This window comes from Tripterygium wilfordii, chromosome 22, assembly GCF_013401445.1.
Source record: "Tripterygium wilfordii isolate XIE 37 chromosome 22, ASM1340144v1, whole genome shotgun sequence".
Taxonomy (NCBI): domain Eukaryota; kingdom Viridiplantae; phylum Streptophyta; class Magnoliopsida; order Celastrales; family Celastraceae; genus Tripterygium; species Tripterygium wilfordii.
The window spans coordinates 10,993,767-11,020,775 of record NC_052253.1 but is presented as its reverse complement, the minus strand read 5'-3'; the positions used below and the strand labels follow the sequence as shown (position 1 = coordinate 11,020,775).

At 37.3% G+C, this 27,009-nt stretch overlaps 6 protein-coding genes across 10 annotated transcripts; 4 read left to right on the top strand and 2 right to left on the bottom strand.

Annotated features, from left to right (window-relative positions):
- The first annotated feature begins 139 nt into the window (after positions 1-139).
- LOC119990899 (tRNA-splicing endonuclease subunit Sen2-1-like) lies at positions 140-1,889 on the top strand. The gene is made up of 2 exons (XM_038837035.1): positions 140-354; positions 1,050-1,889. The coding sequence occupies exon 2, from the start codon at positions 1,054-1,056 to the stop codon at positions 1,858-1,860; it is 807 nt and encodes a 268-aa protein (XP_038692963.1). The 5' UTR covers positions 140-354; positions 1,050-1,053; the 3' UTR covers positions 1,861-1,889.
- A 74-nt stretch (positions 1,890-1,963) lies between these two features.
- On the top strand, positions 1,964-2,413 carry LOC119990900 (interactor of constitutive active ROPs 3-like). The gene has a single exon (XM_038837036.1). The coding sequence runs from the start codon at positions 1,991-1,993 to the stop codon at positions 2,357-2,359; it is 369 nt and encodes a 122-aa protein (XP_038692964.1). The 5' UTR covers positions 1,964-1,990; the 3' UTR covers positions 2,360-2,413.
- Positions 2,414-3,132: 719 nt separating this feature from the next.
- LOC119991347 lies at positions 3,133-7,683 on the top strand. 2 transcript variants are annotated; one of them, XR_005466215.1, is made up of 3 exons: positions 3,133-4,419; positions 4,615-6,398; positions 7,381-7,683. XR_005466215.1 is itself a non-coding variant. In XM_038837704.1 (2 exons), the coding sequence occupies exons 1-2, from the start codon at positions 3,456-3,458 to the stop codon at positions 5,640-5,642; spliced, it is 1,992 nt and encodes a 663-aa protein (XP_038693632.1). In that variant the 5' UTR covers positions 3,133-3,455; the 3' UTR covers positions 5,643-7,683. The 2 variants fall into 2 exon arrangements, 1 of the variants encoding a protein (XP_038693632.1); XM_038837704.1 differs by having other exon boundaries at positions 4,615-7,683.
- A 1,491-nt stretch (positions 7,684-9,174) lies between these two features.
- On the bottom strand, positions 9,175-10,961 carry LOC119991242 (dof zinc finger protein DOF2.1-like). The gene is made up of 2 exons (XM_038837535.1): positions 10,607-10,961; positions 9,175-10,277 (listed from the first exon to the last, which is right to left on the bottom strand). Exons 1-2 carry the CDS (start codon positions 10,628-10,630, stop codon positions 9,414-9,416), a joined length of 888 nt encoding a protein of 295 aa, XP_038693463.1. The 5' UTR covers positions 10,631-10,961; the 3' UTR covers positions 9,175-9,413.
- Positions 10,962-18,403: 7,442 nt separating this feature from the next.
- Positions 18,404-23,781, top strand: LOC119991239 (arogenate dehydratase/prephenate dehydratase 2, chloroplastic). Of its 4 annotated transcripts, none has more exons than XM_038837532.1 (15): positions 18,404-18,730; positions 18,874-18,979; positions 19,249-19,297; positions 19,820-20,223; positions 20,337-20,401; positions 20,491-20,583; positions 21,174-21,374; positions 21,448-21,528; positions 21,853-21,948; positions 22,035-22,112; positions 22,317-22,406; positions 22,949-23,016; positions 23,151-23,232; positions 23,313-23,385; positions 23,560-23,781. In XM_038837532.1, exons 2-14 carry the CDS (start codon positions 18,943-18,945, stop codon positions 23,370-23,372), a joined length of 1,404 nt encoding a protein of 467 aa, XP_038693460.1. In that variant the 5' UTR covers positions 18,404-18,730; positions 18,874-18,942; the 3' UTR covers positions 23,373-23,385; positions 23,560-23,781. The 4 variants fall into 4 exon arrangements, with proteins under 4 accessions (XP_038693460.1, XP_038693459.1, XP_038693462.1 ...); XM_038837531.1 differs by having other exon boundaries at positions 18,405-18,730; positions 19,820-20,229; XM_038837534.1 differs by lacking the exon at positions 18,874-18,979 and having other exon boundaries at positions 18,406-18,730; positions 19,820-20,229.
- Positions 23,782-24,532: 751 nt separating this feature from the next.
- Positions 24,533-26,257, bottom strand: LOC119990601 (NEDD8-specific protease 1). Its single transcript, XM_038836591.1, has 2 exons — positions 26,101-26,257; positions 24,533-25,518 (listed from the first exon to the last, which is right to left on the bottom strand). Exon 2 carries the CDS (start codon positions 25,513-25,515, stop codon positions 24,802-24,804), a length of 714 nt encoding a protein of 237 aa, XP_038692519.1. The 5' UTR covers positions 25,516-25,518; positions 26,101-26,257; the 3' UTR covers positions 24,533-24,801.
- Positions 26,258-27,009: the final 752 nt, after the last annotated feature.

Sequence of the window (27,009 nt, the reverse complement as noted above, 5' to 3'; positions counted from 1 at the left end):
CTAAGATCTATCTCTTCAGTGGGCTGGACTTTTTAATTAATAGTCCATATTAATGTGGGGCTTCTCGTTTTAAAGCCCAGCTCAATAGAATCATTCAAACATCATTTTCTATCATGTAAAATATTTTATGCTGGAATTTTAGGGTTTGATTTTGGCTGTTGCTTATCGTGATTACGCGATCTTGGGTTAAATTTTGATCTTCTAATGTTTTCACCTGATTTGGTCGATCGCTATTTGGAGCTGCTTTCTTATGTTCGATGATTCAAGATCAGACTGAGACGTAAATTGCCACTGCCAGTCTCTCCTGCTCGACTGCTAGCGAATAGCGGCCTAGCGCTTTCTCTGCTTTTTCTGGTACCCTTCGACGGCAATGGGATTTCTGTTTTCTGTTATTTTTGCTAGCAACTCCAAAATGCAAAATTCGCGTAGTTGATTATGATATAGCTTAGCTTCTATATTGCTTATGCTTTCTGGATGAGGAATGTGTGTGTGTGTGTGTGTGTTTTTTTTTTACTTTATTCATTTGAAATCAATGAAGCTTTAAATAGAGTTCATAGAAATTTCACTCCCCTTTGGTTCTTCAATTAGACTAGTTCAAATCAAGTGTTAGACTGTTTTTTTGCACCCATATTCAAGTTTAAGCTTTATTGACAATGGCAAAGTAAAACTGAGTGACCAGTAGGACCTAGATCTCGTAATATAATTACGACCTTTTCTCTATTACAATCACTCTCCTCATTGACATTAACATGTTCCAATAAGATTTATGTATTAATTAGGTTTTTCTTGCAAATTTTGTAATTTATATATTTTAAGTTTGGCTGAATCATGTGATTTATGTATTTGCTTACGAACTAAAAACTTTAATTCTATCCGTATATTGCAACTGTTATTGGTGTTTTGGACTTTGGTCTTTTGAAGGTTTATGAAAATGGGGCCAAGATGGAAAAGGAGATTGGGCTGAATCATGTGATTTTATGTATTTGTTTACTAACTAAAAGCTTTAATTCTATCTGTATATTGCAACTGTTTTTTTTCGTCTTTTGAAGGTTTATGAAAATGGGGCCACGGTGGAAAGGGAAGATCGCGGAACTCAAAGACCTTGCAGATCCTGTGTCAAATATAGTATCACAACTTCAATGTTCTCTAATCAAAGCAGATGCTTGTGGCTTGCTCTCTGGGAGCAGTGTCCTCCTTGCCGTGCAAAAGGAGCAAACTGACCTTTTTAATCGTTCATGTTTCGGCCGACCCATTCTTACCGCTGAGAAGGATAAGCAGTGGTTTCAGCTTGGTCTGGAGGAGGCTTTTTACTTATGCTATTCTCTCAAATGCCTTAAAATTGTTGGTGGGGATAACTGTCCAAAGACTTATCAAGATTTGTGGGAATACATGAAATCCATAAAACCAACATTCCCTTACTTCTACAAGGCTTATTCTCATCTGCGAAACAAAAACTGGGTGGTCAGAACAGGATCCCAATATGGTGTGGATTTCGTTGCCGACCGTCATCATCCGGCATTGATCCATTCAGAATATGCTGTTCTTGTTTTTTCAGAAGAAGTTAACAGTATGTATGGGAGATTGAAGGTATGGTCTGATTACTATTGCACAATTCTCCTATGTGGAAGTGTTGCGAAAACACTGTTAGTTCTCAACATCAATACAAACGATGATGGTACTTTTTATCCATCATGCTTTGAAGCATACTCCGTTGAAGAGCGCACAATCACAAGATGGAGCCCAGAACAATGCCACGACGATCAGACAGTCACTGCAAATGGAACCAAGTCAGAAATCCTTTTAGAGCTTGTGGATGAGCCAAAGAGAGAATTTGAGGTTGAAATGAACTTAAAAAACTAAGTGGACATACTGGAGATTTGAAGGCAAGTCTGATGGACAAGGAGTTAAAGTCAAGGACAAGGTGGTCGTAGAAGTGGAGGCAGCAAGGGCTGCAGAGAGAGAGCGGCCCTCACAAAACTTGGGTGTTGCAATGGAAGAGGCAGATAAGAGTAACAGAAAGGCCGCAAGGGTGTTTGAGCAGCTTGAAGCAGCACAAGCAACAAACTCTGAAATGGAAGCGGAGTTGAGAAGGCTAAAGGTGCAATCTGACCAGTGGAGGAAGGCGGCAGAGGCTGCTGCTGCCATGCTTTCGGCAGGTAACGACGGCAAGTTTATGGATAGAATCGGGTCATTGGAGAGCAATTATAATCCCATTTTCGGAGAGGTAAGCTCTCACTATGATGAAGACATGGATGATGATTTGCTGAAGAAGAAAAATGGGAACATGCTAAGGAAGATTGGAGTATTGTGGAAGAAGCCGCAAAAGTTGAAGCACCTTAAGGCGCTTAAACTAGGTTAATATTTGTTTAAATCACATAACTTTTCTATAATACATTTTCTCCATGTTTTGGCAGGTACTCAGAATGACTGGAACAGACAACTCTTTGAGTTTGAAGCATTTGGTAACAGTGCAGCTGCACTTGTTTGTATGATTACTCTCGTCCTTCGTGCTATCCTATTTTTTTTTTGAAATACCACAAGAGAATTACGTTTGTGGTTGGAATCGAACCTTTGACACACATATATCTTACCCAGTCGATTGTCAATCAAGCACTCTCGTTGATTACTTGTATCTTGATTTGGCTAATTCTCAAAACCCAGATAAAAAAAAAAAAAACCAAACTTCATAATTGAGCTTACAATCACGAACAACATATGCGACAATCCAGTGAGTAGAAGCACCAAAGTAGTAGAGCTTGGATTTTGGATTAAAAAGGTTCTAAGTTTGATTTTAATAATAATATCATTGTACCCATGCCTGAGCTTAAACTCAACCTTATCATGTCGTCAGTAACCAGTAATGAACAGGAGAGAGGTGCGGATAATCTTTGATTCATCAATAATGACTCCGAAGTTGCTAACTTTGGTATAACATTTGCCTCTGCACTCAGCAAAACAGAATTGATTTTATATATTAACAAACACCATTCCTGGGAAAAATAATTCTCCAAGAAGGATGAAAAAAATATTATCCAAGAAGTTGGGGCTCGGGCCGCTTGAAAGCGGATGGTAAGTTTCTCATAGGCCTACAATGATTGCAAGATTAAGGCCCAAGTAAGGCCCAGAAACGGACAGCGGTAGCGGACCTGATAGGGTCGGATCAGAGTTCGTTCGTCTAATTTGATTAGGGTTTATCGACAGCAGCACCGGACTTCGCATCTCCATCGACCGCTTCGAGGGCTTCGGTTTAGTCACCAGAACCGGGACTTCACCCTATCTTCGCCGCCAGCACGCTCGGACTGCTCAGTCTGAAGATTAGGGTTTTCATGAATATGCATTCGAAGGACGATTAGATGGAGGCTTTGAGCGCGCGATTTCGTTAGGGTTTGAGTTTCTACTGTTTTGATTATTTTTTCCACAATATTTCTGAAGATTTGTGTTTGTGGGGTGGAGTAATGGCCGCTAAACCCATATGGATGAAGCAAGCCGAAGAGGCCAAGCTCAAGAGTGAGGCGGAGAAGACAGCTGCGGCAAAAGCCGCTTTTGAGGCCACATTCAAGGATATGCAGAAGAATGAGAAAGACGTTGTGGTGGCTGCGGCAGCATTATCTGATAGTGAATCAGAGGAAGCAGAAGAGGACCTGGAGAACAGGCCCATTGGCCCTGTTGACCCTGGCAAGTGCACTGCAGCCGGGGCTGGAATTGCGGGTGGCACAGCATGTGCCCCGACAACCTTCACTGTGGTTACAAAAGACGCGGATGGGAGCAAGGTCCCAAATGGAGGTGCGCAGATCAAGGTGAAGGTGTCGCCAGGAGTGGGTGTTGGGGGTTCGGATCAGGAAGGAATTGTCAAGGACATGGGTGATGGGACTTACACAGTCACATATGCTGCTCCAAAACGAGGTAATTATATGGTGAATATTGAATGTAATGGGAAGCCCATTATGGGCAGCCCCTTCCCGGTGTTCTTCAGTGCAGGCACTTCAACCGGAGGAGTATTGGGTATGACTCCTTCATCCAATTTTCCAAACCTAGTAAATCAAACCATGCCCAACCTGCCAAATTATTCCGGCTCTGTCTCTGGAGCATTCCCTGGATTACTGGGTATGATTCCAGGTATTGTATCGGGTGCCTCTGGTGGTGTCATATTACCTGGTATCGGAGCTTCGCTTGGGGAAGTTTGTAGGGAGTACCTCAATGGTCGCTGTGCCAAAACTGATTGTAAGTTGAACCACCCACCGCACAATTTGCTAATGGCTGCATTAGCGGGAACAACCACCATGGGGACAATGAGCCAGGTGCCTATGGCACCTTCTGCAGCTGCAATTGCTGCTGCACAGGCTATTGTTGCTGCCCAAGCCCTTCAAGCCCATGCTGCTCAAGTGGAAGCTCGTGCTCAATCAACAAAAGATTATTCTGGTACCTTTTTCTCCTTTGATATGTTCCTTCTATGGAAAATAACTTATGTTAGTATTTTAGTGGCTTGAAATTTACCTTTGTTATAACGTTTAATCTTGGTTGGTATTTCTTTAAGTTACTTCCCATTTCAGTGTACTATTTTCTTATGAGCTCATGAGTATGCTTTTGTTCGTTAAATTTTTTTCTGTTCAACAGGTTCAGCTGACAAAGCTGGAAAGGCCGATGCATTAAAGAAGACTGTGCAAGTTAGCAATCTTAATCCAATTCTCACGGTGGAACAATTAAAACAACTCTTTAGCTTTTGTGGGACAGTTGTTGAATGCACCATTACAGATTCAAAGCATTTTGCTTACTTAGAATACTCGAAACCCGAGGAAGCAACTGCTGCATTGGCATTGAACAACATGGAAGTGGGTGGACGGCCATTGAATGTTGAGATGGCGAAAACCCTTCCTCAAAAGCCTGCTCTTTCGAATTCTTCACTTGCCGCATCCTCTCTGCCAATGGTGATGCAACAAGCTGTTGCTATGCAACAAATGCAGTTTCAGCAGGCTTTACTGATGCAACAAACATTGACCGCACAACATGCAGCTAACCGAGCTGCAACGATGAAATCTGCAACAGAATTAGCTGCAGCCAGAGCTGCAGAAATAAGTAAAAAATTAAAAGCTGATGGATTTGGAACTGAAGAGAAGGAAATAAGAGAAAAATCTAGGTCTCCTTCCACTTCCCTTGCAAAGTCTAAATCTAGGTCTAGATCACCAATCAAGTATCGGCGGAAATCTCGTGCAAGGTCTAGATCCTTGTCAAGATCACCCATCCCTTATCACCGGAGGCGTCGAAGGTCTCAATCTTACTCACCTCCATCCCACCGTCCTAGGTTCCACAGATCCAGGTCTCCACATAGATCTCGCCATCATTCACGGTATGATGATGATAGGAGATCATATAGAGATAGGGACGCCCGTGTTAGAGCTGGAAGAAGAGATACGGATAAATCATGTGAACGACTCTCATCTCTTTCAAGAAGCAGCAGAAGGAGTGTAAGCCCTCAAAGAAGAAGGACCAATAAAGATGATGCAGACTCACCTAGACATGTTCAAGAAAGTTCTCCGCATAGAGGAAAGAAATTATCGCTTGGTAGTTCAGGATCTCCTAGGCATCACCGAAGAAGCAAGTTGTCCCCAAGAAATGATATTGAAAGTTCCCCAAAATCAGGATAACACTCTGTTGAAAGATTCTAAAGGGCTGGAAGATAAAATTTGTGTTGAAAAAACAGAGCATTGTGACAGAATGCATTCAAGGTTATTGTCTGTGGAAGATAATCATCGTCAAAGAAGATCGCTTTAAAAAATTCAAGTGAAAGAAATCTTCTTTTGTCCAATTGTTTCTCACCTTTCTTAACATAATATGTTGTTGACTTGTTTTTGGGTGTTGATCTCCAAAGCTCGACACTTGCAACTTTTTATGGTTTTGTCACTTCAAAGGTCCCTTAGTTGTTTGCTTTTTTTACAGTTTTTTCTTGTTATTGTTTTTTGTTAATTCTAGTTTCTCTCTGTAGTTCTCTTCCTTCTGCTTTAGATCCCTACAAATGTAGGGAACGTGCTCACTCCTCTTGGTAACCTATCAATTCCTCTCAATTCTCTATATCCCAAACACTCTTATCTGTGTAGTCTTTGATCAATTCTTATCATTCTTCATGCATTTAAGTCATGGGTTTTATGGTTACTATTCAGTCTATTTTGAATGTTTGTTTCTGTTGTATCTTGTGGCTGTAACAGTCTCTGAGCTTCAAAAGAATGGCAACCATGAACTATTTGTCCTCCTCAATTGCGATGTTGATGACAACGGGGACCTTACTCAACTTAACATGGTGGCTCAGAAGGTGGAGAAGATCAAGTAGCCAGCACCTGCTGCTCAGGTTCAGCCTGCTAAGTCAGCCAGGCTGCCCACCAATCTGCCCCCTCCATCTCAAACTAGTGAGATTTGATATATTTTCACTGTTTTTAGTTGATTTGTCCGTGTATGGATTTGCTGATACTAATTTCCATTTCAAATTTCGATGCGCGTTACTTGTCTTTTGTATCCGGTAATTTTTTTAGAGTTTTGGCCACTTACAAATTATAATCATGTGAAAAATTGGTGTTCGTATTATTATTGATTTCGAATGCTCATGAAACAGAGTTCGAAAACGACTAGTAATTTAGTCACTTCAGGGGTTTTAGGAGTCAATCCTGATGCTTCTGTGTAAAAACAACTTGGTTTCACTTGACTTTTTGTGGTATGCTTTTTTTTAATTATTATTTTCCTTTTCAGTTGTTTGAGCTTGGCATGTATACGAGAATCCTTCATTCCTGTTCCATTTAATTGAGTCAATTGTGTTACTATCGTTTTCTAGGACTTTACTTGTTATTCTTTGTATTTATTCTAGTATTTATTGGTGACTTTACAATGTTCCAAATTCCAGTAGTGACAACCGCATTAGAAACCTGAAATCCTACTTGCCGATAGGAATTTCTGCTTTCCTGCTGCATTTTCCCATATATAAATGATGGTTACTTGGATTAAGCTCCCATTAGTCTCTGCTATGCTGCAGGCTTTGTTAGTTTTCTGGAGGATATCCTCCACATCTCATGCCTAATTACTACAGTTACTTTACTTTGTCTTAAGGCATACCATTTTTGGCATTTTAATATGTGATGCATCTGCAAAGAAGAATCACCCTTGAGATTACGTATTCCTTTTTTTTTGGGCACTTTTCAGAGTTAGCAATACTGATGTTTGTGTTCCATCTGCTTCTTCCAAGGGCAGGGGCAAGCAGAATCTGTCCAAAAATTGGCACCTATCCCCTTATACCATCTTGTTGTATTTCCTAAAAACATCATCCTTGAAGTTGTTCTTCTGAATGATATTGTATTTTCAGAACTTGAAATGCAGATGCCTTTGTCATTTTCTTTCCAGAAGAAGAGCGTGCACCCTGGCAGAATATCTGAATTGGACTATCAGGTTTGTGAACTTCAGGAGGAGCTTAAGAAGCTGATAGGTCAAATAAATTTGTCTGAATCGTGGAAGAGGCTAAGACCCCAATTAGGTCACAAAGGCCCAAAAAATTAAATAGGGGCTGTTTTATAATGCTGTTTGAAAGATGCGATTGAAGTTGATTGGTAGTTGTATTATGACGTTTATTTTTAGTTTTAGACGCTTTTGGATGTGTTGATTGATAAGATGCCTTATATAATAATGGGAAGCTTTTTTATGGATGAATCTTATTTGTACCCGTATTTTACTAAGTACACCCCAATAATAATGTTGTAAAAACCCTACTCTCTCAACTTTCCACCGACTTGGTCATTCTCAACCCAAATTCTTGTCCTCTCTTTCGTCACCAAGCGGAAGATGGAGACCCACCCCAATCTTCGACGGCCACAACAACCACCTCTTCCCTCCTCCTTCTCCCCTAACCTGAAGACAGAGATTCACTCCTCATCAATTTCCAAAGAATCCAGCAGCCAACTCTGACTTCAACAAGTTTTCTGATTTGGAGTGGTCGAGTGAGGTCATAGCCGGCTCCAAAGGGAGGCCAGACAGGCAGTCGCCTAGGGCCTCTCATGGGGGAGGGGCATCACTTTTTATTAAATTGTATATTTTTTTAGGTGTATATAGACAGTACAGTGTACTTGTCAATTGATATAAAAAAAAATGGATTAGGGGGGTCCGCAATTAGTTTCAAATTGTAGAGTTTACAATTGGAATCCAATGGCTTGAGAGATGTGCCACATCACACTATATTTTTGTTCTTTCATTTTTAAAATTTGTATGTCTTTTTCTTCACCATTGAATATAAATTGTAGACTCTAAGGAATTGCGGAACCCCCAAATCCAAAAAAAAAAACCTAATATATTGCTATTTAAGAAAACAAGCCCATTAACCCAAACACAAAATGACACGTCATCACATATATAAAAATTAAAAAGTGCAATTCATTGACCTATAACTTTGATTGCGGTAACAAATCAAATCCGAACAGTACAAGTGATGCCCCTCCCCCATGAGTTATTTGGTTTAGCGTTATTTGGTTTCATTTGATGTAATAAATTTATAAGTTTGAGTCGCTTAATTTATTGGATATTAGTGATAATTTATTTGTATTCAAGAACTAATTATATTACATTTTGAATTTATTAGATATGCTGGATTTCATATTTATAAAAAAAAATTATTTTAGGGAATGAAGGCCTCAGTTTCTTAACTTATCTAGGGTCTTCAAAATGCTACAGACGGCCCTGAGTGAGGTAGGTCTTTATTGGGTTTAATGGATCAGCTGAACATGGTTGGAGAGGTGAGTGATTTGTGGAAAGGTGAGATGTTTTTTTTTTCCTTAAAAATGGTTACTGGGATATGGGTGTGGCATATATGGTCATGAGGTAGTGTGAAACAATTTGTTACTAAATATACTCACGACTCTCATTCATTTAACAAGAAATCGTATCAATGAACATTCTGTCCCCACCCAAATCTCAACTTAGATTTTGTCTGCTAAGAGAACAAAATCCGTACAGAAATTATATTTATATATAACAACCACCCCATTTTTATATTCTGAGAAATCAAACTGGAAATATGAAAATAGAAAAGAAATCATGATAGAATATCTTGAAAACACCACACACTTTCAAACAAAACAAACACAGGTATCCTCTTTCAACAAGTTCAGACTGCAAAAACCATGAAATAGCACTCTCAATCATTCACTATTTCTCTCCGAAACAGGAAAAAGATATGATATTACTATATCAATCAACCTCTGCAAAGTTTCTTACTTGGTTGGCAAACAAATCTAGAAGTCTTTCATTAGTTTATAAACCAATAATAGGAAACTTGAACCCAACAAAAACAAAGAAACATATTGAAACAGAGTGATTGATTCAAGTGAATCGGATCTCCCTCAACACAATACTCATCAAGAGATCTAAAACTGATATTTTGATTAGGACTACATTAAGGGGCTGTTAATTAGTCCATGCCAGGTTGAACTACAATGTCCATTCCAGCTCTCTCTTCCTGAATCAAGATCACCATTAATGTTATTGTTGTTAGCTTCATTGAGCTGCCATGGGAACCCCCACAAGACCCTATTGTTCTCACTTTCGCTTCCATTGCAGAGTTCATGCTTCATTGTTGTCAGTGTCCCTGCTGTTGTTGTTGCTCCACTGCTCATGTCTTCATAAGGCAAACTACCCATTTCACCACAGACTCCACCACCATTACTATCCACCTCTCCCAAGCTTCCAATATTCCCAAATCCACAGTAAAAATTCTGAAAATTGTTTTGGGTGTCAAGAAATCCAGTCCTAAGTGCATCAAGAAATGCTGGTGTGGAAGCAGAATTGTGAATGGTAGCTGGGTTTCCCATTAAATCAATTGGGTTTCCAATTAGAGAAAGATCAGTTTCATCAAACCCACTAGACTGTTTTTGGAGACTTGCAAATGCAAGAGTGAGGTCATTGTGGTCATATCTTAGTGGGAATGTAGTGAGTGGGTTATTGGGATTGGTTGTGATGATGAGTGGTTGATCTTGAGATTTCTTTGATGATGAAGATGATGATCTCTTGTTCCTCCTGCACCCTCCACCCACTGGAACATTTCTCATTGTACCTCCTTTAGTCCAGTACCTTCTGCATGACTTGCAAAAGTACCTTGGTTGAGAGAGGCTGTAGTTGTTGTAGTAACAGAACTTGGTGTTAGTAGAATCACATCTTGGACATTTGAGTGCTTCTTCTGGTTGTGGTCTTGGCTTCCTCTCTGGTTGTGCTTTTGAGCAAACCAACATGTTTTCCAGTGAATGGGCCTGCATTTCCTGAATTGAACAACAATGTTGATATTAGAAGAAAATTCATTGCAGCAAATAAATCAAGAATTCACAATTTCACACATACCCACATAAGAAAACTCAATAATTAAATGATTTAGGGTACCTTTATAGAGTCATGTAATTAATTTTTCAAGATTTTGCTTTCTCAGATTGGATTAAACCTCAAAAACACTTGAGACAAGCATAAAATGAATATCCTACTTAATTTGGGTTAAAATGAAAGTAATCAAAGTGAACAAACAAGGAACAAAAACATGTCATTAGCTAGTGAAAATTAAAACTTGAAAGAATCTGATGATATATGTGAAACCCACCTGGTGTTGTCCACTAGGATCCATTACATGCAATATCAAGCTATAAGCCTATAACACTTCTCTTGATCAGATGAGACTTTGAGAGAGTTTTGTTTTTTTAGAGAGAGAAAGAAAGAGATGGCTAGGCAGTACTTGTCATGCAAAGTGAAGAAACAAAGCTTACACCCAACTACATATATAAAGCAATCCCAAGAAAGAGAGAGAGAGAGAGAGAGGGAGAAGGTAATGAACTAATGATACTTCCCGTAAAAGACGATCGATATATATAGTGTATGTATATGTATATATGGATATGTATTAGCTTATTAGCTAGGATTGCACGCAGAGGACGCAATTGCACTTAAAAAGAAAAGTACCGAGTAAATTAGAAAACACAACGGACTGAGAGCCAGCCAAAGCCAACAAGCACCACCGTCCCCACAATAAAAGCGCCTTAGTGGGTCCCACTCCCGCGTGGATTCAACTACTGGGGTGGACCCCTGCCACCTTCTCCCTGTATATTATATTCTATTCTATTCAATATTCATCGCCCAATTCTTCTGCGACCAATCTCTTTCTTCATCTCCTCAACAAAAATAGCACAAACCTCGTGTTCCGGGAAAACAACAAAAAAGCAGAAAACAGATATATGTTTATGCATGCATGCATGTATGTATATGTGTGAGAAACGGAGATTTGGTCTATAAACGACAACTCGATCTGTATGTAGTCATGTAAAATAGACAGGCATGGCGTGATTGCTTTTAGATTGTTCGTAGTGTGGGCCTTGTGGGGCCCGAGTTATGATTTGATTGGGCTTCATGATTTTATTTGGGTTTTGTCATGTTTTGGGATGATGTATTGATGTTATAATTTGTATAGTGATGTGTGTTGGGTATATGCAAGGAAACACCGGTGGCACTGACAGATCATCTTGATGTTACATAGCTTACCATGGAATAGAGTTAACGATGGTGCATAACGTCCACTCAATTTTTTGAATTTGATAAAGATTGGACGTTGTGATGATCAATGCAGTAACTTCTACTACAAGAACCTCATCGATATGAAATTTGATTTGACTGGCAAATATTTTTAATTGTGGTCCATCTTCGAACAATTTATGACTAGTCATACTCATCTTCAAAGTTCATATGTCACAACCACCACCACGACTACCATTTTTGTACGATCATTTTGCTTCCATTTACAAATATATATCAATGCTTTTGTTTATTTTATCATCACAAAACAAAAAATGATTTCGAACACCTAACTTTTTTTAGGAGAATGGAGTCATACAAATTTATCATTTATCTGATAAGACTCTAAACTCATAACATTCGATATGCACATACAAAAATTTCTCACCCAACGACATTATAAATTCCGAACACCTAACACATGATTAAACAAAAACAACATTAGCATATAAGAGTTTTGAATGACATCTATATCATTAATAGACCTTATAAAGCAATATGAATGAGTGGGATCGAATCATCGAAATCTACCTTATCCGGACCTAGAAATTAGAAAACAACTCGCAATTCACATGCAATCCACTCATTACAAATTATATATAATCAGCCAATAAATCAAATAATGCTATTCTCAAACGGATAGCTTGCTTTTTTTTTTTTCATTCTTGTGAGCATCACCATTCCGGGACCAAGATTCTTGGAGTACAAGCGGGAAAATCAATGTTTACCAACCAAAATTCTAAACAGTCAGCATCTTGTCAAAAGTGAGAAAAAAATAATAAACAAAAACAAATAATTGATGCCATTTAATTGTTGTTTCTTGTGGATCCTATGATGTTTTTGCTTTGCCTCCACATTGTTTCAAAAAATAAGGAAATAAATAGAACAAAGATAATCGTGCAATAATTAGGGTAGAATTTGATGATCACAATAATCAGTCCAAGTACACTTTTTCTGGGTATCCACATGCATTCCCATTGTAATTGGGTCATGGAGCACATCATAGGGATTGGTCAAGTAGGTTGACCGGTCAAAATGATCAGTCAAAGAAAACAGACACTGAAATAATAAGAGAGAAAAAGTAAAAGTGGGAATATAGAAACCTGTGCCCGCGTAACATATGGGGTATCATGTTTGTTTTGTGAATAAAGGAATATGTGATTCTCAATGTGGTGGTGGATAGAGATTTATATATATATATAGACACACACACATACAGGGTTAGAAAATTAAAGCCCGGATGGTTCGAGCGAGAGCTTCAACAAAGACATGCATGCATGCTTATTATAATTTATAGCCAACCAACCCGTTATTAGCATAACTCAACCGAGTAGCATATAAACAAAAGTAAAGTATTTTTCACACAATAAACAAATTTTATGGGTCTAAGTACAAGTTTTCATAATCGAGTGATATATTTATTGATGTGTTTGAGTTTGGATTTCTAACATAGTATCGAGAGAAATACTCAATTCATTTGGACATAACATCTATCTGCGTTCACTTGTTGGGTCTCGCATAACCGAGCCGGAGTTTCAAAACTTATAATCTCATATTTGATTGTCATAATAAATTGAGTGACCTATAAGGGCAACTGCAATGGTTTAGGGGGAAATGTCCCCAATAAAATTAATTTTGGGTCTCATCTCTATTACACAAAAAGTCAAGTCATACACGTATTCTAATACAGCCACATCAGTAAAACACAAATTTCTATACACTTTCTCTTCCCACATACTTTTTCTTTCCACCAAACCCAACAACATTTCATTCTTCCATATTATCCACAACAAAACTACATCAAAACACCAAACACCAATACATCCACATCAGCAAAACACTTCTCCCAATACAGCCACATAAGCAAAACATGTTTTACAATATAACCACATCAACAAAAGACAACATCTTTGTTGGCCCAATAATTGTCTACCATTACAAGTGCCCTAAGTAAATATCAAACACCTCTTATATAACAAATGTTTTTAGGCCCAAGTATTACGGGGACGACCCATGAGAATAAATTCGTGCTGACCCGTAACACATAACAAACAATATTTATTGATGTGTTTAGTTGGATTTCTAACATTCTTGTCATATAATTTTCACTTAAAACTCTTATTCGCCGAAGAAACCAGAAAAACTCACGATCCAAAAACAATTGCGAACGGTCTACAACCTTCGATAGACAGCCTAAAAATTGCAGCGAGGAAACGAAGAGTATGGCGAGTAAGATGAGAAGCTACGGCAAGCAAGCAAGCAAACAAGTAGGACACCGATAAGTGAAAGGTCAGTGGGATGTGGGACCCATGTCACGAAACCCCATATGTCTGACCAAATACGTGGCACTCGTGAATGCGGGTACGAGACGAATATTTCAGTTGACGACCACTTATTAAGGATAACACGATATTATTGATAACCGTGTGCCTTAAGAACATTTGTTAAGGATTTACTATAACAAATCATAAATAATGCATTTTCAACTCCCTCAAAATGGAATCTACTCAAAACATATATGACATGATTCCTTACTTCGACAAGTTACTAAATAGACAGAGATAATTAATGAAATTGTGTTGTTTTTATCCTTAGTAGTACAAATATATATGCACGTGAATCGACAAAGTGAACTAAGGAAACTAATCCTAGAGATTGACTAAATGTATACACTTTTTTTTTTTGTCCAGCAAAAATGTACACACATTTGAATGGTGAATATTACACTCTAATTGCACACTTAATGAGATATATTGGCAACCACAAATCAGGGAGAGAATTGCGGCATCACACTTGCAGTGGATCACGTCAATGACTTATCAGTTACAAATATCTAAATTTAGTATTTTTAGATACTTTTTCAGATATATTGTCAATATTAAGTAGCAGTCAAAAATTTGTATCCATTTTTCGAGAGAATATGCATGGATAAGATATATCATAGTGAATTCTTCATAAAAAATGAGGTCTTTCACAATAGAATCTGATAAGTGATATTTTGAGTAGGTGTTTACATAATCTTCTTTTGTTCGAATAAATGGTTTATTGAAATAATGAGTCACCATTGATATTGATACATCTGCTATCGCAAAAGTTGCTCTATTCAATCATGTGTGATGAACACTCTCTCATCTAATTTTAAAACTTAAAATACATATTTTTCATATTCGAAATGTATATTTTTCATCATTATCTAGTGTTTTAAGGGCATACATCATCATTTCTTTTTTAAGTTTAAAAATTTAAGTGAAAAAAATTGTTTATATTTTCATATTCAAATGCGTTTTTTTCATCTTTATCTTGTACCATAACGACACACATTATCATTTTCTTAACGCCAACAAAACAATATTAGCCTAAGTGGGGCCACTGTCTCGATCATTATTGGTGTGGACACTTCACACTCGGTTCCACCATGCCTTCTCCTCCCTCATCAAGCAAAGTATAATCCTCCCCTGCTTTATTTATTTTATTTTATTTTATTTTTTCCATTGAATAGCGATGATACCAAAAATAATATGTCAAACACGTGGCAGCAGATTTCGTCGACACATAGCCCCAGATCAGAGCTGACACATTGATACGCCGAGTTGACGTATTGCCGTGGTACCAAACAAACTTCGACCGGATCGAGACACAAATGAAGTGAAGATCGGAGCAAACGGTACCTGAGGGGTTGTCAAATAGTGCAACCCAAAGTACTATGATCAATGATAGATCCATGATTCCAATTCATTAGAGGCATTACTCCGTAGTGGGGTTCAGGACAACGCTCTTAAAATTTTTTTCGAGTAATTTAAATGACATTAAAATAATTACTAATAATAACTTTAAATTGTAAAAGATGATTCTTGAGAATATTTGTTAATTCCACCACTTTCAATTTCCTCTTCGAGTTTTCTTTTGAAAAAACTTTTCAAAATATATTAATTAATTCAAAATAAGTCAGTGTCACGGCTGAGGTTTGGTAACGGATTTCTTTTGTCCCGTATGCGGATAAGGACAGACGACAAACAACGGCGGAGGCGTAATCAACCAATCATATATCCGTTAGTCATTCATGATCCAATGGTTCTTGTTTGATAACGTCTGAAACATCTTCAACGCCCACAACGTGCATGATCAATGCATGTCGCCACTGCACTTCCAACTTACAAGATGACAATAAATAAATATAATAATAATAATATTATTATTATTTTGCGTGCTTATTTTGTTTATTATATATTTGTGTTAATATCATGAAACGTTATACGAAAATTAAACTAACAAGTGGAAAATGAAAGGTTTGTTAATTAGATTTAAGGGGAGGTCCCCGCACTAAAACAACAAATTTTTTACAAAAATGTAAATAATTTTGACAGTTAGATATTAAATTTATCTTTAAGTCAACAATTATTTTTTTTTACAAGAATATAATACATTTAAAATATAAATACTTTTGAATCTTGGATATGAAATTTACTTTAAATATTTTAAAAAATTGTTACCTGACTCTCATCCGCCTCATATTTAAATTATTATCATATTATTTATAATTCAAAAAATAATAATTATATCATTCCATTCACCATGATAAATATATAGTATCTATTAATTTTGTATCAATTTATTATGCTAGTCATCTGAAAGAACAGAGACTCTTCAATTGTGTGCTTTTCATCAATGGACTTTTCGAATTGGGCCCTCCCCACAAAGTGAGGTCATTTTTATCGAGTTGCGCCTCAAGTTACGGTATTGAACTATTGACAGTAAACTTTAGTCACACCCTTAAATTTATCAAAAACACCTCAATTTTGGTTGATCATCCCTTGTAAATATCAATTGATAGGGTGTCTTTGATAAATTTAGGGACGTGATTAAAGTTTACCACTCTCAATTGTGGGCTTTTACATTCATGTATAATCATATTGGGCCGTCTCCACAAAGTGAGGTATTAACGGTCTGGGCCTCAAGTTACACGGCTTACATATTGTGGGCTTTTTACAATCATGCATAATCATATTGGGTGGTCCCCATACACAAAGTGAGGCTACCCATACGGGGCTGGACATGGACCAACATAACCCAAATACTCTTGAGTGTATCATGTAAATGTAAAGAAAAAAAATAAAAAAATCATCTATATATAAATCAGTAAATTAATTTGTTGAGTTGAATGAACAAGCAACTAGTATTAACATGATGTTGGGGCGGGAGGCATTGGTTTCAAACCTTAGCTGTAAATTAAACTCCTATTTGTGTGTGTATTTGTGTATGTTTGTTGTTGCCCTATTTAACTTGTTGTCCAACGACTACAACCAACACGTGAGCGGAATGTTAGAATATGGTATAAAGGATGTGAAATACCTCAAATCAATTCATCATTCTATTGTATTTTTTCTTCAATGGAGTTCAGGCAAACCAACCACCAATGTAGAAAATATGATCAACAACTGGGGTAGACGTGCGCAGGATCTGTTATAGTTTATACTATATCAGACTCTGCTATTAGGGCTTGCTCTAGCCACTTTTGAATCCAAAACGCGACGATATAGGGGTGTTCTATTGCAATTTCTTTTAAATTAAATAGTTCCCCTAGCCCTTGGTGTCGTATGAGAATTTAATATATTTTGAACTTCATCAAACCACACTCTCTTTTTAATCGTCTCACTTGACTCGGTGTCTGGATAAGATACAATTAGAATTTGACCCAATTGACCATTTAATTAGCTAAATTGAACCGTCATTGTTTAGTGTCGTGAAGAAAAATTTAATCTTTTAAGCATATCATTTTGACATATTATTAAGTACTCATTCAAAGTCCATGGAATCACCTATCTAAAGTACATGACATCACATATCGACAAACTAATGACGTTTGTTTCCTTATCAAGTTTGTGACTTTGTATGTTGAAAATATATTGTTGCATGTCATTGATTTATTTCACAAAAATAAATATATAATTTTTAAAAAATAATATGGTGTCTTTTGGGACTTTGGCTGCTTTGGGTTAGGGGTGGCCTTGCCCGCTATAACCCCGAATTGGGATCATAAAATAATTTTTTTTTTATAAATGTGTAATATTCGAGTTAATGAATCAAATGATATAGTTTTTTGATTGAATACAAATTAAATTAAATTAAATTGAAAGATAAATATTTTGAGTGAAAGATAAATATTTTGAGTTTATATATGATTGATTTTTATTTTCTTCAAGCTGGATTAGGTTTTTATTTTGAAAAAAAACATATTGTTAAATCCATTAAACCCGGTACTCATACCTATATAATCTTTAAATATAAAAACCCTAATGCAAGTGTTGTGAGAACCAGACTGACCCGGCTGGTCGGACCAGAAAACCGATGATGCGGTCATCAAGTCGACACGGTTCTATTAATATTATCGTTTGAGTATGTGATTCGGTGGAAACAGGTAAAATTGGACAGTCGGACCAAAAACCGGTGACCCGATCGATTTTATATGAACTGGAGAGATTATTTTTTAGAGTTAAATGAGTACAAAACATTGAATTATTTTGTAATTTCATTATATGTATTTCATTTTTTTACATATAATATGATAATATCAATATCTGTATATTAGTTATCACTTATCAAAATATATCAATATAATCAATATGTCAATATAATATATTATTATTACATTATTAAATATCAATATTATATACGTATTTTTTTGGATGATTATATTTTATTATTTTTATTTTTATTTCCTAATATTAAATTTAATTATAATATTTTTTATTTATTAATTGAATCTGTGATTAAGTCGTTGATCAGTGACCCGGTCCCTTGTCTGGATCGGTTTTAATAACATTGCCCAGCCATTCCTGGAGTAATTTGTTTCAGGAGGACAAAGCCAAACTTTCGTCAGAACAAACAAAACAGCTTTCGCGAATTCCATTGCGGCTACTAATGTGATCTGAAGCCAATACAACAGCATTTAATTACGAGAGTGCCACCGGCTTTTCCCAGTTTCCGCTGAAGAAAAACACGCTCTGCAATTGAGATTACTTCCGCTAGGTCATATTCCTTCCTTACCCTCCGACCCTCTCCGTTCACGATCATGGCTGCCCCCTCTTCCTTGCTAGACCAGAACACCATTTGGGTCCCTTTTTACTACAACTGAGTTGACGATTCATTCCTTTCACCCCATCAGGTACGAAATCGTTTTGTTTTTCAACGATTTTCGTTTTGATTCTCAACAATTTCCGTTTTGATTTTCAACGATTTTCGTTTTTGGTTCACTAATCGTTTTCGTTCTTGTTTGGGGTTCCTGTAATTGGTTGGGGTATGGTACAGGTTACTTGTTACAAGCTTTGTTTGAGTTTTTGCTGCTCTTTACAGTGGTGCTGGGCAGGGTCTTTGCCCATGTTGTTTGATTTGTTGTTATGGCTTGACAATAAGGGTAGTGACACTCTGCTATTGAGTATGTAATTGAATTGATTGTGGAGCTGTTAGTTCGATTTTCGAATTGTTGCATTGGTACAGTGCTGGATGAATTGTCGCATTAGGTTTATGATCTCGTGAGCTCTTTTGGGTTTTGTAGTTATCTTGTTTGAAAGAACCCTACTGCAAAATTTTGTTTTGGATGTTTGTTTGTTTTGTACTTTCTTGATTTGAACCCCTGTGATCTCTTGTGCGTATTTTAGCTTAAAGTGGGCATTGTTTTTGTAGGAGGATGCCTTCTCTTTGTTTATATATCGCATTCGACCTCCTTTGAAAGGTAAAATGTTGTCAGGGCAACTTGACGATGAACCTTTGCATGTCTGTTCATTGCCTTTTCTTTGTTTGTATCACGAATTTCCATTTGCTTGCAGGTAAAATAGCTTTATCGTTCATCTGATATTATTATATCTAGCCAACACCGCATACACCATACTGAATATCTTATTCTGTCTAGAGTATCACCTCAAAATATATTCAAGGGAGACGGAAAGACATAAATTATAATCACTAGAAATGATATGCGCGTATCACCAATTAAAATCTCAGAGTTGCTAAAGGAGCTTGATTTTGAGTTGTTATAATAATACTGCCAATTTATGGTTCCCAGTTGTTCAAGGGTTGTGTCCCCTTGACACTATTTTGTTTCTGGCTGCATGTACATTATTTTTTTACATGTTTCTTGTTGTATGGCCTACAACATTCTTTTCTGATACTCTTACCACTCATTCTGGACTCTGGAGACTAGTTGGTTAAAACATTGGATGTGAGGTGGTATATTAATGTTATGATTTTTTTGCAGAGTTAATACACAACAACCTAAGCTCTTTGTGGGGGTGATCCTTAATCTCTTTAACCAAAACAAGACTTTCCAAAAAATCCCTGCTTTCACTTCCCTTTCCCCACCTCTCTTCCTTGTGCCGGACTTATCACGCTTGATGGCGGCGTTTCTATCTCGATCTCCGATGACAGCCGTTACCGGCCAAATCAACGTCCAATCTTCACCGTACATTCGAAACCCAGGAACAAACGTTGTCCCTTCAGTTGTTTTCATAAAACGTCGTCCCACTGGTTTCGTTGTTGCTTCTCAAAATGACGACAAATACGAATCGAGCTTGAGCCAGAGGAAGAACGCTAAGGCCCTTGAATTGCAGAGACTTGTGGAGGATTTTCCTTATGAGATCTTCTCCAGAGACTCTTCTTTGCGTCCCAGTACGAAATTCCATAATCGACCTCTTTTCCTTTTCCGGTTTTTATTTCGAATTTTAGGGTTTTTGTATTGAAATTTTTGTTCCTTTTTGTTCCTCATTATGGTTCAGGGCCTCTGTCATCAACTTCCTCGGATTCGGTGTCTGATAGGTCTCGCCTTCGTGTCGCATACCAGGTGGCTGGCTATAATGCTTGATTTGCATATCCATATAGATGCAATTGTAATCATGTATAAGTAGATTTGATCGTTTGCTTTTGATGCAGGGTGTTCGTGGGGCATACAGTGAGTCAGCTGCAGAGAAGGCTTACCCGAACTGCGAAGCAGTTCCATGTGAGCAATTTGATACTGCATTTGAAGTAAATTCTTTAACCCTCCATGTATTTCTGTTCAAAATTGTCGCTCATCTAACGTAGGAAGGAAAGAATCATCTTATTTGCCTTTTGTTTGTTATCTATCTTGCTAGTAAATTGGCAACATTTTGTGCTGTCATTTCATTTTATATGAATTCATTCCAGAAGTGCTATACTTTAGAGATGTCAAATGGGTCCTGCTGACCCTTCTTTATATTTTCCCACTTCCTCCTAAATCTAAGAAATTTACATGGTTAATAAAAGCCTTCTGTATTAGAAAGTATGAAATTATACACCACATATTGTTGTAGCGTGAATTATCACACTTATTATCTGAATTGTACCTTTAGTGTTGGTGATTTTGGTGCAGTTTCTCCATTTAGTTTCTCTATTGTATTTCATTTACTGGTTACAATATGTTAAGTTCATAAGAGTTTAAACTTTAAAGACATTGTTGTGTTTTCTATGTTAGAACCTGATTCAGTTGTATTGTTTTAATGTTTAAATTCACAGTATTATCCTTCACTAAGGTTGGAACATTTACCTGTTTTTGTGTGCCGGCCTCCTCTTTCCCCTACCTTTCTTTCCCTCTGCAGGCTGTTGAGCAGTGGCTCGTGGACAGAGCTGTGTTACCAATCGAGAACTCCCTAGGTGGGAGCATTCACAGAAACTATGACCTTTTACTAAGACACAGGTTGCATATTGTGGGGGAGGTGAAACTAGCTGTCCGCCATTGCTTACTAGCCAATCATGGTGTTGAACTCGAAGACTTGAGAAGGGTGATGAGCCATCCACAGGTTTGTTATACAATACTGCTGAAGTTTCCTTGGTTGTAGCCTTAGGCTTACCCAAGATTGCATTATGTTTCAGGCTCTTGCTCAATGCGAGCACACATTGACTAGGTGGGGATTAGTCAGAGAAGCAGTGGATGATACTGCTGGTGCAGCAAAGGTAGGCCTGGATTTGTTATGATGTTGCTATATTTTGAGCTGGATATGGCTAAGAATATGCTCAAAAACTTTAAAATTTGGAGTATTTGTTCTTTTGACTCTTAAAGAAGAGTATCCCTTCTGGATAAGATTGCAGGTTACTGCTTCCACGAGGTTCATCTTACTGGCCTTCTCGTCATATACCTGGTCTCTATGAATTATGTTTTAATTGCTTGTACAGTAACAATGAATTAGTGCAGCCAATTTTTTGAATTCTTCAACCAATCCAAAAAAAAGTGCAGCCTTTTTTTTGAACAACTGACTATAGATTAACTTTTATATATAGCTTATTGCGTTTCACAAACTGAAAGATGCCGGAGCAGTTGCAAGCTCTTCTGCTGCCATGATCTATGGGCTCAATATCCTAGCTGAAGATATTCAGGTTTGTACTTGAATTTGTTGGTTCATTGGTCTTAACCTTTGCACCCACCAAGGCGTTTTGGTTTGTTATACAGCTTTCTTTGGCAGGATGATTGTGATAATGTTACCCGATTTTTGATGCTTGCAAGGGAACCCATAATTCCAGGCAGAGACAAGCCATTCAAGGTTAGCCTCATTGACACGCGAAAGCTACTGAAACTTGAATTACAAAGCATTTCTCTTCCCTGTCCTCCCTATTCCTAATTTTTCATTTGCAGTCTTAATATATCTGAAATGGTGAGACTGAAAGAGCCCATGACATTACTTCATCAAATTAATGTTGGCGCATGTGGTTTTGTACTAATTAATGTGGCTTTTAAAATATCTCAGACGAGTATAGTCTTCTCACTGGAAGAGGGTCCTGGGGTGCTTTTCAAGGCACTTGCTGTATTTGCACTTCGTCAAATTAACCTAACTAAGGTAGGCCCTCTTTGTTCCTCTTGTCTGATGGTTTTTTTTCGCCTTTAGGGCCTTTTGGTATGAGGGTGACTTTTGGTGAAGCACTTCATATTTGAAAGAGCTTTGACAAAAAAAAAAAAAGAGCTTTTCTGGAAAGAACAACGATGACAAGTTGACAATGTACGTATTTCTCATGTTTTCGATTAGTTGATAAAGATAATTTTTCCCCTTAAAGTTTGTTTGGTTTTCTATTTGTGAACAAGGTTGTGTTTGTCTCGTTGGAAGCTTCCTTTGGCCCTTCCAACTACTTATGTACTATTCCTTTATTTGCAAAAATTCAGAAAAATTGCTTGTAGTTTCTTGATTTCTTAATTTTTAATTGCTCTTAAGTACTGATGATCAAACACATAATTAACCTTTTTTTATGGGTGAAAAATTCCTTTCAACCACCATGAAGCAAGCCCCTAATGAGGTGTCTCTGTCTTGTCAAAGTTCCATGTGCTGATATTTCATGGAGGCTGTGACAAATAATAATAGAGCTCTTTATTTTTGACTTGAACCAGATTGAAAGTCGTCCCTTGCAGAGGCACCCCTTGCGTGCATCTGATGATAGCAACAATGGAGCTCCAAAGTAAAGAGAGTGAAGATATCAGTTTGCTTTTATTCCTTGGAATATATATATCTGCGTCAATGCTGTTTAATTTTGTGTCAGTTAATTGTTAGCTGATCTGAAGAAATTTTCCCTGGATGTTCTCTGGCTTACAGATACTTTGACTATCTTTTCTATGTGGATTTTGAAGCATCAATGGCTGACCAGAATGCTCAGAATGCCCTCCGTCATCTGGAGGTAGGTTTTATTCAATGTTCTTAACGTGATTGAAATATAATAGCGAAACTATGTTCAAAACTCGCTCACTTTCTTGACAGGAGTTTGCTACATTCCTACGGGTGTTAGGAAGCTATCCAGTGGACACCAGCATGATATGAATGACCTAATATGGTAAGCATTTGATACATGAATGGAGGTTAACAGGTAGTTAAATGACAGGTTTTGGGTATAGCTGTTAGGCATGCTTAGAAGTCCAAAATGCTAAATGCTATTATTAGTGTGAATATGTTCTCTTACTACTGTTTCAACCTACCTCTGCTGACTGGAATGTTAATGGCCCTGCAGGGTTTCATGGGACACGAAACAAAAGAATTTTCAACGTGGACAATCCAAGTTATCTCCAATGTTTACTGTTAGGGCAGAGGGCAGGGTCGTGCAAATTTTTTTTAATGTAATTATCAAAGTTGTTCCATTTGCTTGTGCCGATTATCTTCTTCAGCGTATTTCTCCAACACAGACAAATGTGGATTATCTTTAGCATTTTCTATTTGTCTTTTTTTTTATTCATTCCCCTGTAAAATCGATTTTTTTTTAAAAAAAAAAGAAGAAAGAAAACGAAACCTAGATGGGTAAGTTATATAACCTAGATCGATTTAAAAACATATACCCACATCAATGTCACACCAAAATGAGGTCATTATATTGACATCATTGGAACATGTACATTTTTTTCTGACCCATTAAAAATGCATTGCAATGCCCCATCAGGTAGCAACCATTGTGGTTGCTCTTGTTTATGCCATTGTTTCGCTAGTGTTTTTACCAAGTAATCGGATAGCTGATGCCACTGTGTGTCGCATATTTTGTATACATGTCCAAGAATAGCATGTCCATGAATAGTATATGCCATGCATGTTCAAGGATTTGACAAATGGCAAGAACACGTCAACTTCCTCCGATTCGGTGTCTGATGGGTCTCGCCTTCGCGTGGCATACCAATTACCAGGTGGCTGGCTATAAGATACTAGATTTGCGTATCCGATTACATGTTATTGCAATCACGCATAAGTAGATTTGATCGTTTGCTTTTGATCCGAGTGTTTTCTTTTTCCAGTTAGACATACACGATTTCATGCGAAATATATGAATCATGTGATGCTTTAACATTTTTTATTTTTGATTTTTTTCTTTTATCCTTTCCCGTAAAATAGCAAAATCCCAAGGATTTTCAATAAATGAAATTCCTGAATGGGTATTCCAATCAAGAAGTTCATATTGTCCAAGTTAAATTCCATGCTGTACCAATAACAGGGAGTACTCAGGCCAATAGGCAAAGGTAAAGATAGTATACCATACTGTTGTCAAGTTCATCACAAGAGTAATATAGGCAATGCCTACAACAAGAGCATCTCAAAATTAAGTTCCATTGTTCTCCTGATAGTTTCTGCAATTTAAACAATGAAGTCAGTCATCTACCAGAAGTATTCATCTCTGTACCAAAAAATACAAAAGTGTGTTGACTCATTGTTGCTCAACAGCTCCTACAAAGAGTGATCTTTTAAAACTCCTGACTCGTAAAATTCACGTCTATGCTTCTTTTGATGGGGAAGAAGTGCATTTCCCAGCCATTAGCTCGCCGATTAACCCCAGGATTTCTTTCCGCATCTCAGCAGCAGCCGATGGATTGACCTGCTCTTTCAAAGAAGTAAACCACAAGCCATTGGAGTCTTTGGATTCACTGCTTTCATACCAGCAACATATAACTCTTGTAGCAGCTAAAACATACACACCACAATCATAACCATTCACTTGCTGTGGTGAATCAGTGTAATCTATATACCTGGCATGTCCTTCTACATTTGAGTCACAGATGAATCCCACAACAGTCTTGTAAAGTTGCATGGCATGCCATTTATTGATACCCCCACTGCTATCATGATGAACAAAAACATTGGAATTTCTCTCATATGCAAGTAAGCTCCAATGATTTCCCCCTTCAGCTAAGCTCACATCATCATTGTCATTGACAGGAAATATCACCAATTTCTTATCTCGCAGCTTAAAGGGTTCGAGAAAATCCTTCAGATTCTCTTTATCTGGGCAGTTTGCCATCCAAAACGCAATTGAAGGTGTAACCAGTAGAATTTCCTGAGAAGGATGGCCGGAGGAAAGATGACTGAAATAGAAATCGATTAATCTATCGTTTAGGAAATATGGTCCATTGAGGATGTCCAAGTCGGATCGCCTTAGAACAACATCATTATAGCTAAGAATCTTCTCATCAGCAGCAGATTTTCCCATCTCCTAGATTTCAATATGTAAAACAATTGCAGAATCAAATTTCGAAAACGAGATAGAGCGAGATATATTCTTTGAAATTTTGCAGATAAAAATTCTATTTCGTATTAATGAATCATATGGAAGAAACTAATTAACAAGCTTGTCTATTCAGCAACACTATTCTTTTAGGAATGATAAGAATGTGCAACCGGAGTACATATATCAAGCGTTGCATGATTCACTCAAAATTATTCCATAGTGATCCCCCAGGCATAAACCCTAAACTGAAAAAACTTCTAATGGATGTAATATACAAGTAATAGCAACTCACATCACGCAAAAAAAAAATCAACAGCCACAAACGATGTAGATAATTTCAGTTAAGTGAACAAAATATGAAACAAGATAAGACCAAATCATATGTATCACAGCAAGACTAAATTACTGAAATCCAACACATATCGTTCTTTGCAGTGACTAGCGACAAAACCCGAGATCATTTCCTTGGCATCAAAACCTGATTGACATTGTTTTCCTTCAAAAAGTAAGCAATTAAACATTAAATTTTTTTAAAAAAACTGGTTGCGATCGGCGTGAGCAACTTACCGATCGAATAGTGAATGATAAGGTGAAGCTGAGCTCGAGAATCGCTGTTACTGAGGTTCCGTCACAACCGACTGGAAGGCAAGAATCAGCATTCCGAAGAAAGAATCACGCTTCGGAGTCTAATTATCCCCTGTTTGCAGAATGTACTGGGCTTCTTTGGATTGTATAGATCCAAATCTAAGGCCCAATCCTTATATTTCGGCAATCGGACACTAGACCAACCTCCGTGTTTGTGATGAGGATATCACATCAGAAAATGGTTGATTTGGAGTCTAATTTATAAAGGAGGGCAAACCTTCCGTCAACCTGAATTTTCAATAAAAAATTAAGCCTAAATTTGTGATGCTAGACTTGGGCACCTATCCCGTGTGACGGGTATTCACTATTTACCTAACAGTATTTAATAGCCTAAATTCGTGTTGTCATCTACCTACACATAATTTTCTTATTCGATGATAGGGTAAGTTAAGCCAAAGTCCAATGTGTAAGATAAAATCAAACTCAGGATCTTCCGAATCTATAAAGTTTGGCCCAGAGAAATTTACCATTGGGTTACCATAAAAATGGTTTTCAAATTCAGAGAAACACTGGAATTAAAAATGAACAATCTTGAGTCAAATCCTATTGTCCTAAAACAAAGAAAGAAAAATGGTTTTAAAATTCTGAGAAACCCTGAAATTAAAAATTGACAATCTTGAGTCAAATCCTATTGTCCAAAAACAAGGAAAGATTCAGAAAGCAAGAATAACACAAGGATAGGCGTAGATATTCAATAGAAACTGTTCTAACAAATGGAGTTGGGTTCACCGTGTTGCATTAGTAAAGGAATCATTACCCCGCAACTTTCAAAAGGCTAAAGTAAAGGATAAACCTATATACATACATATATACATACATACTATCTTCAAA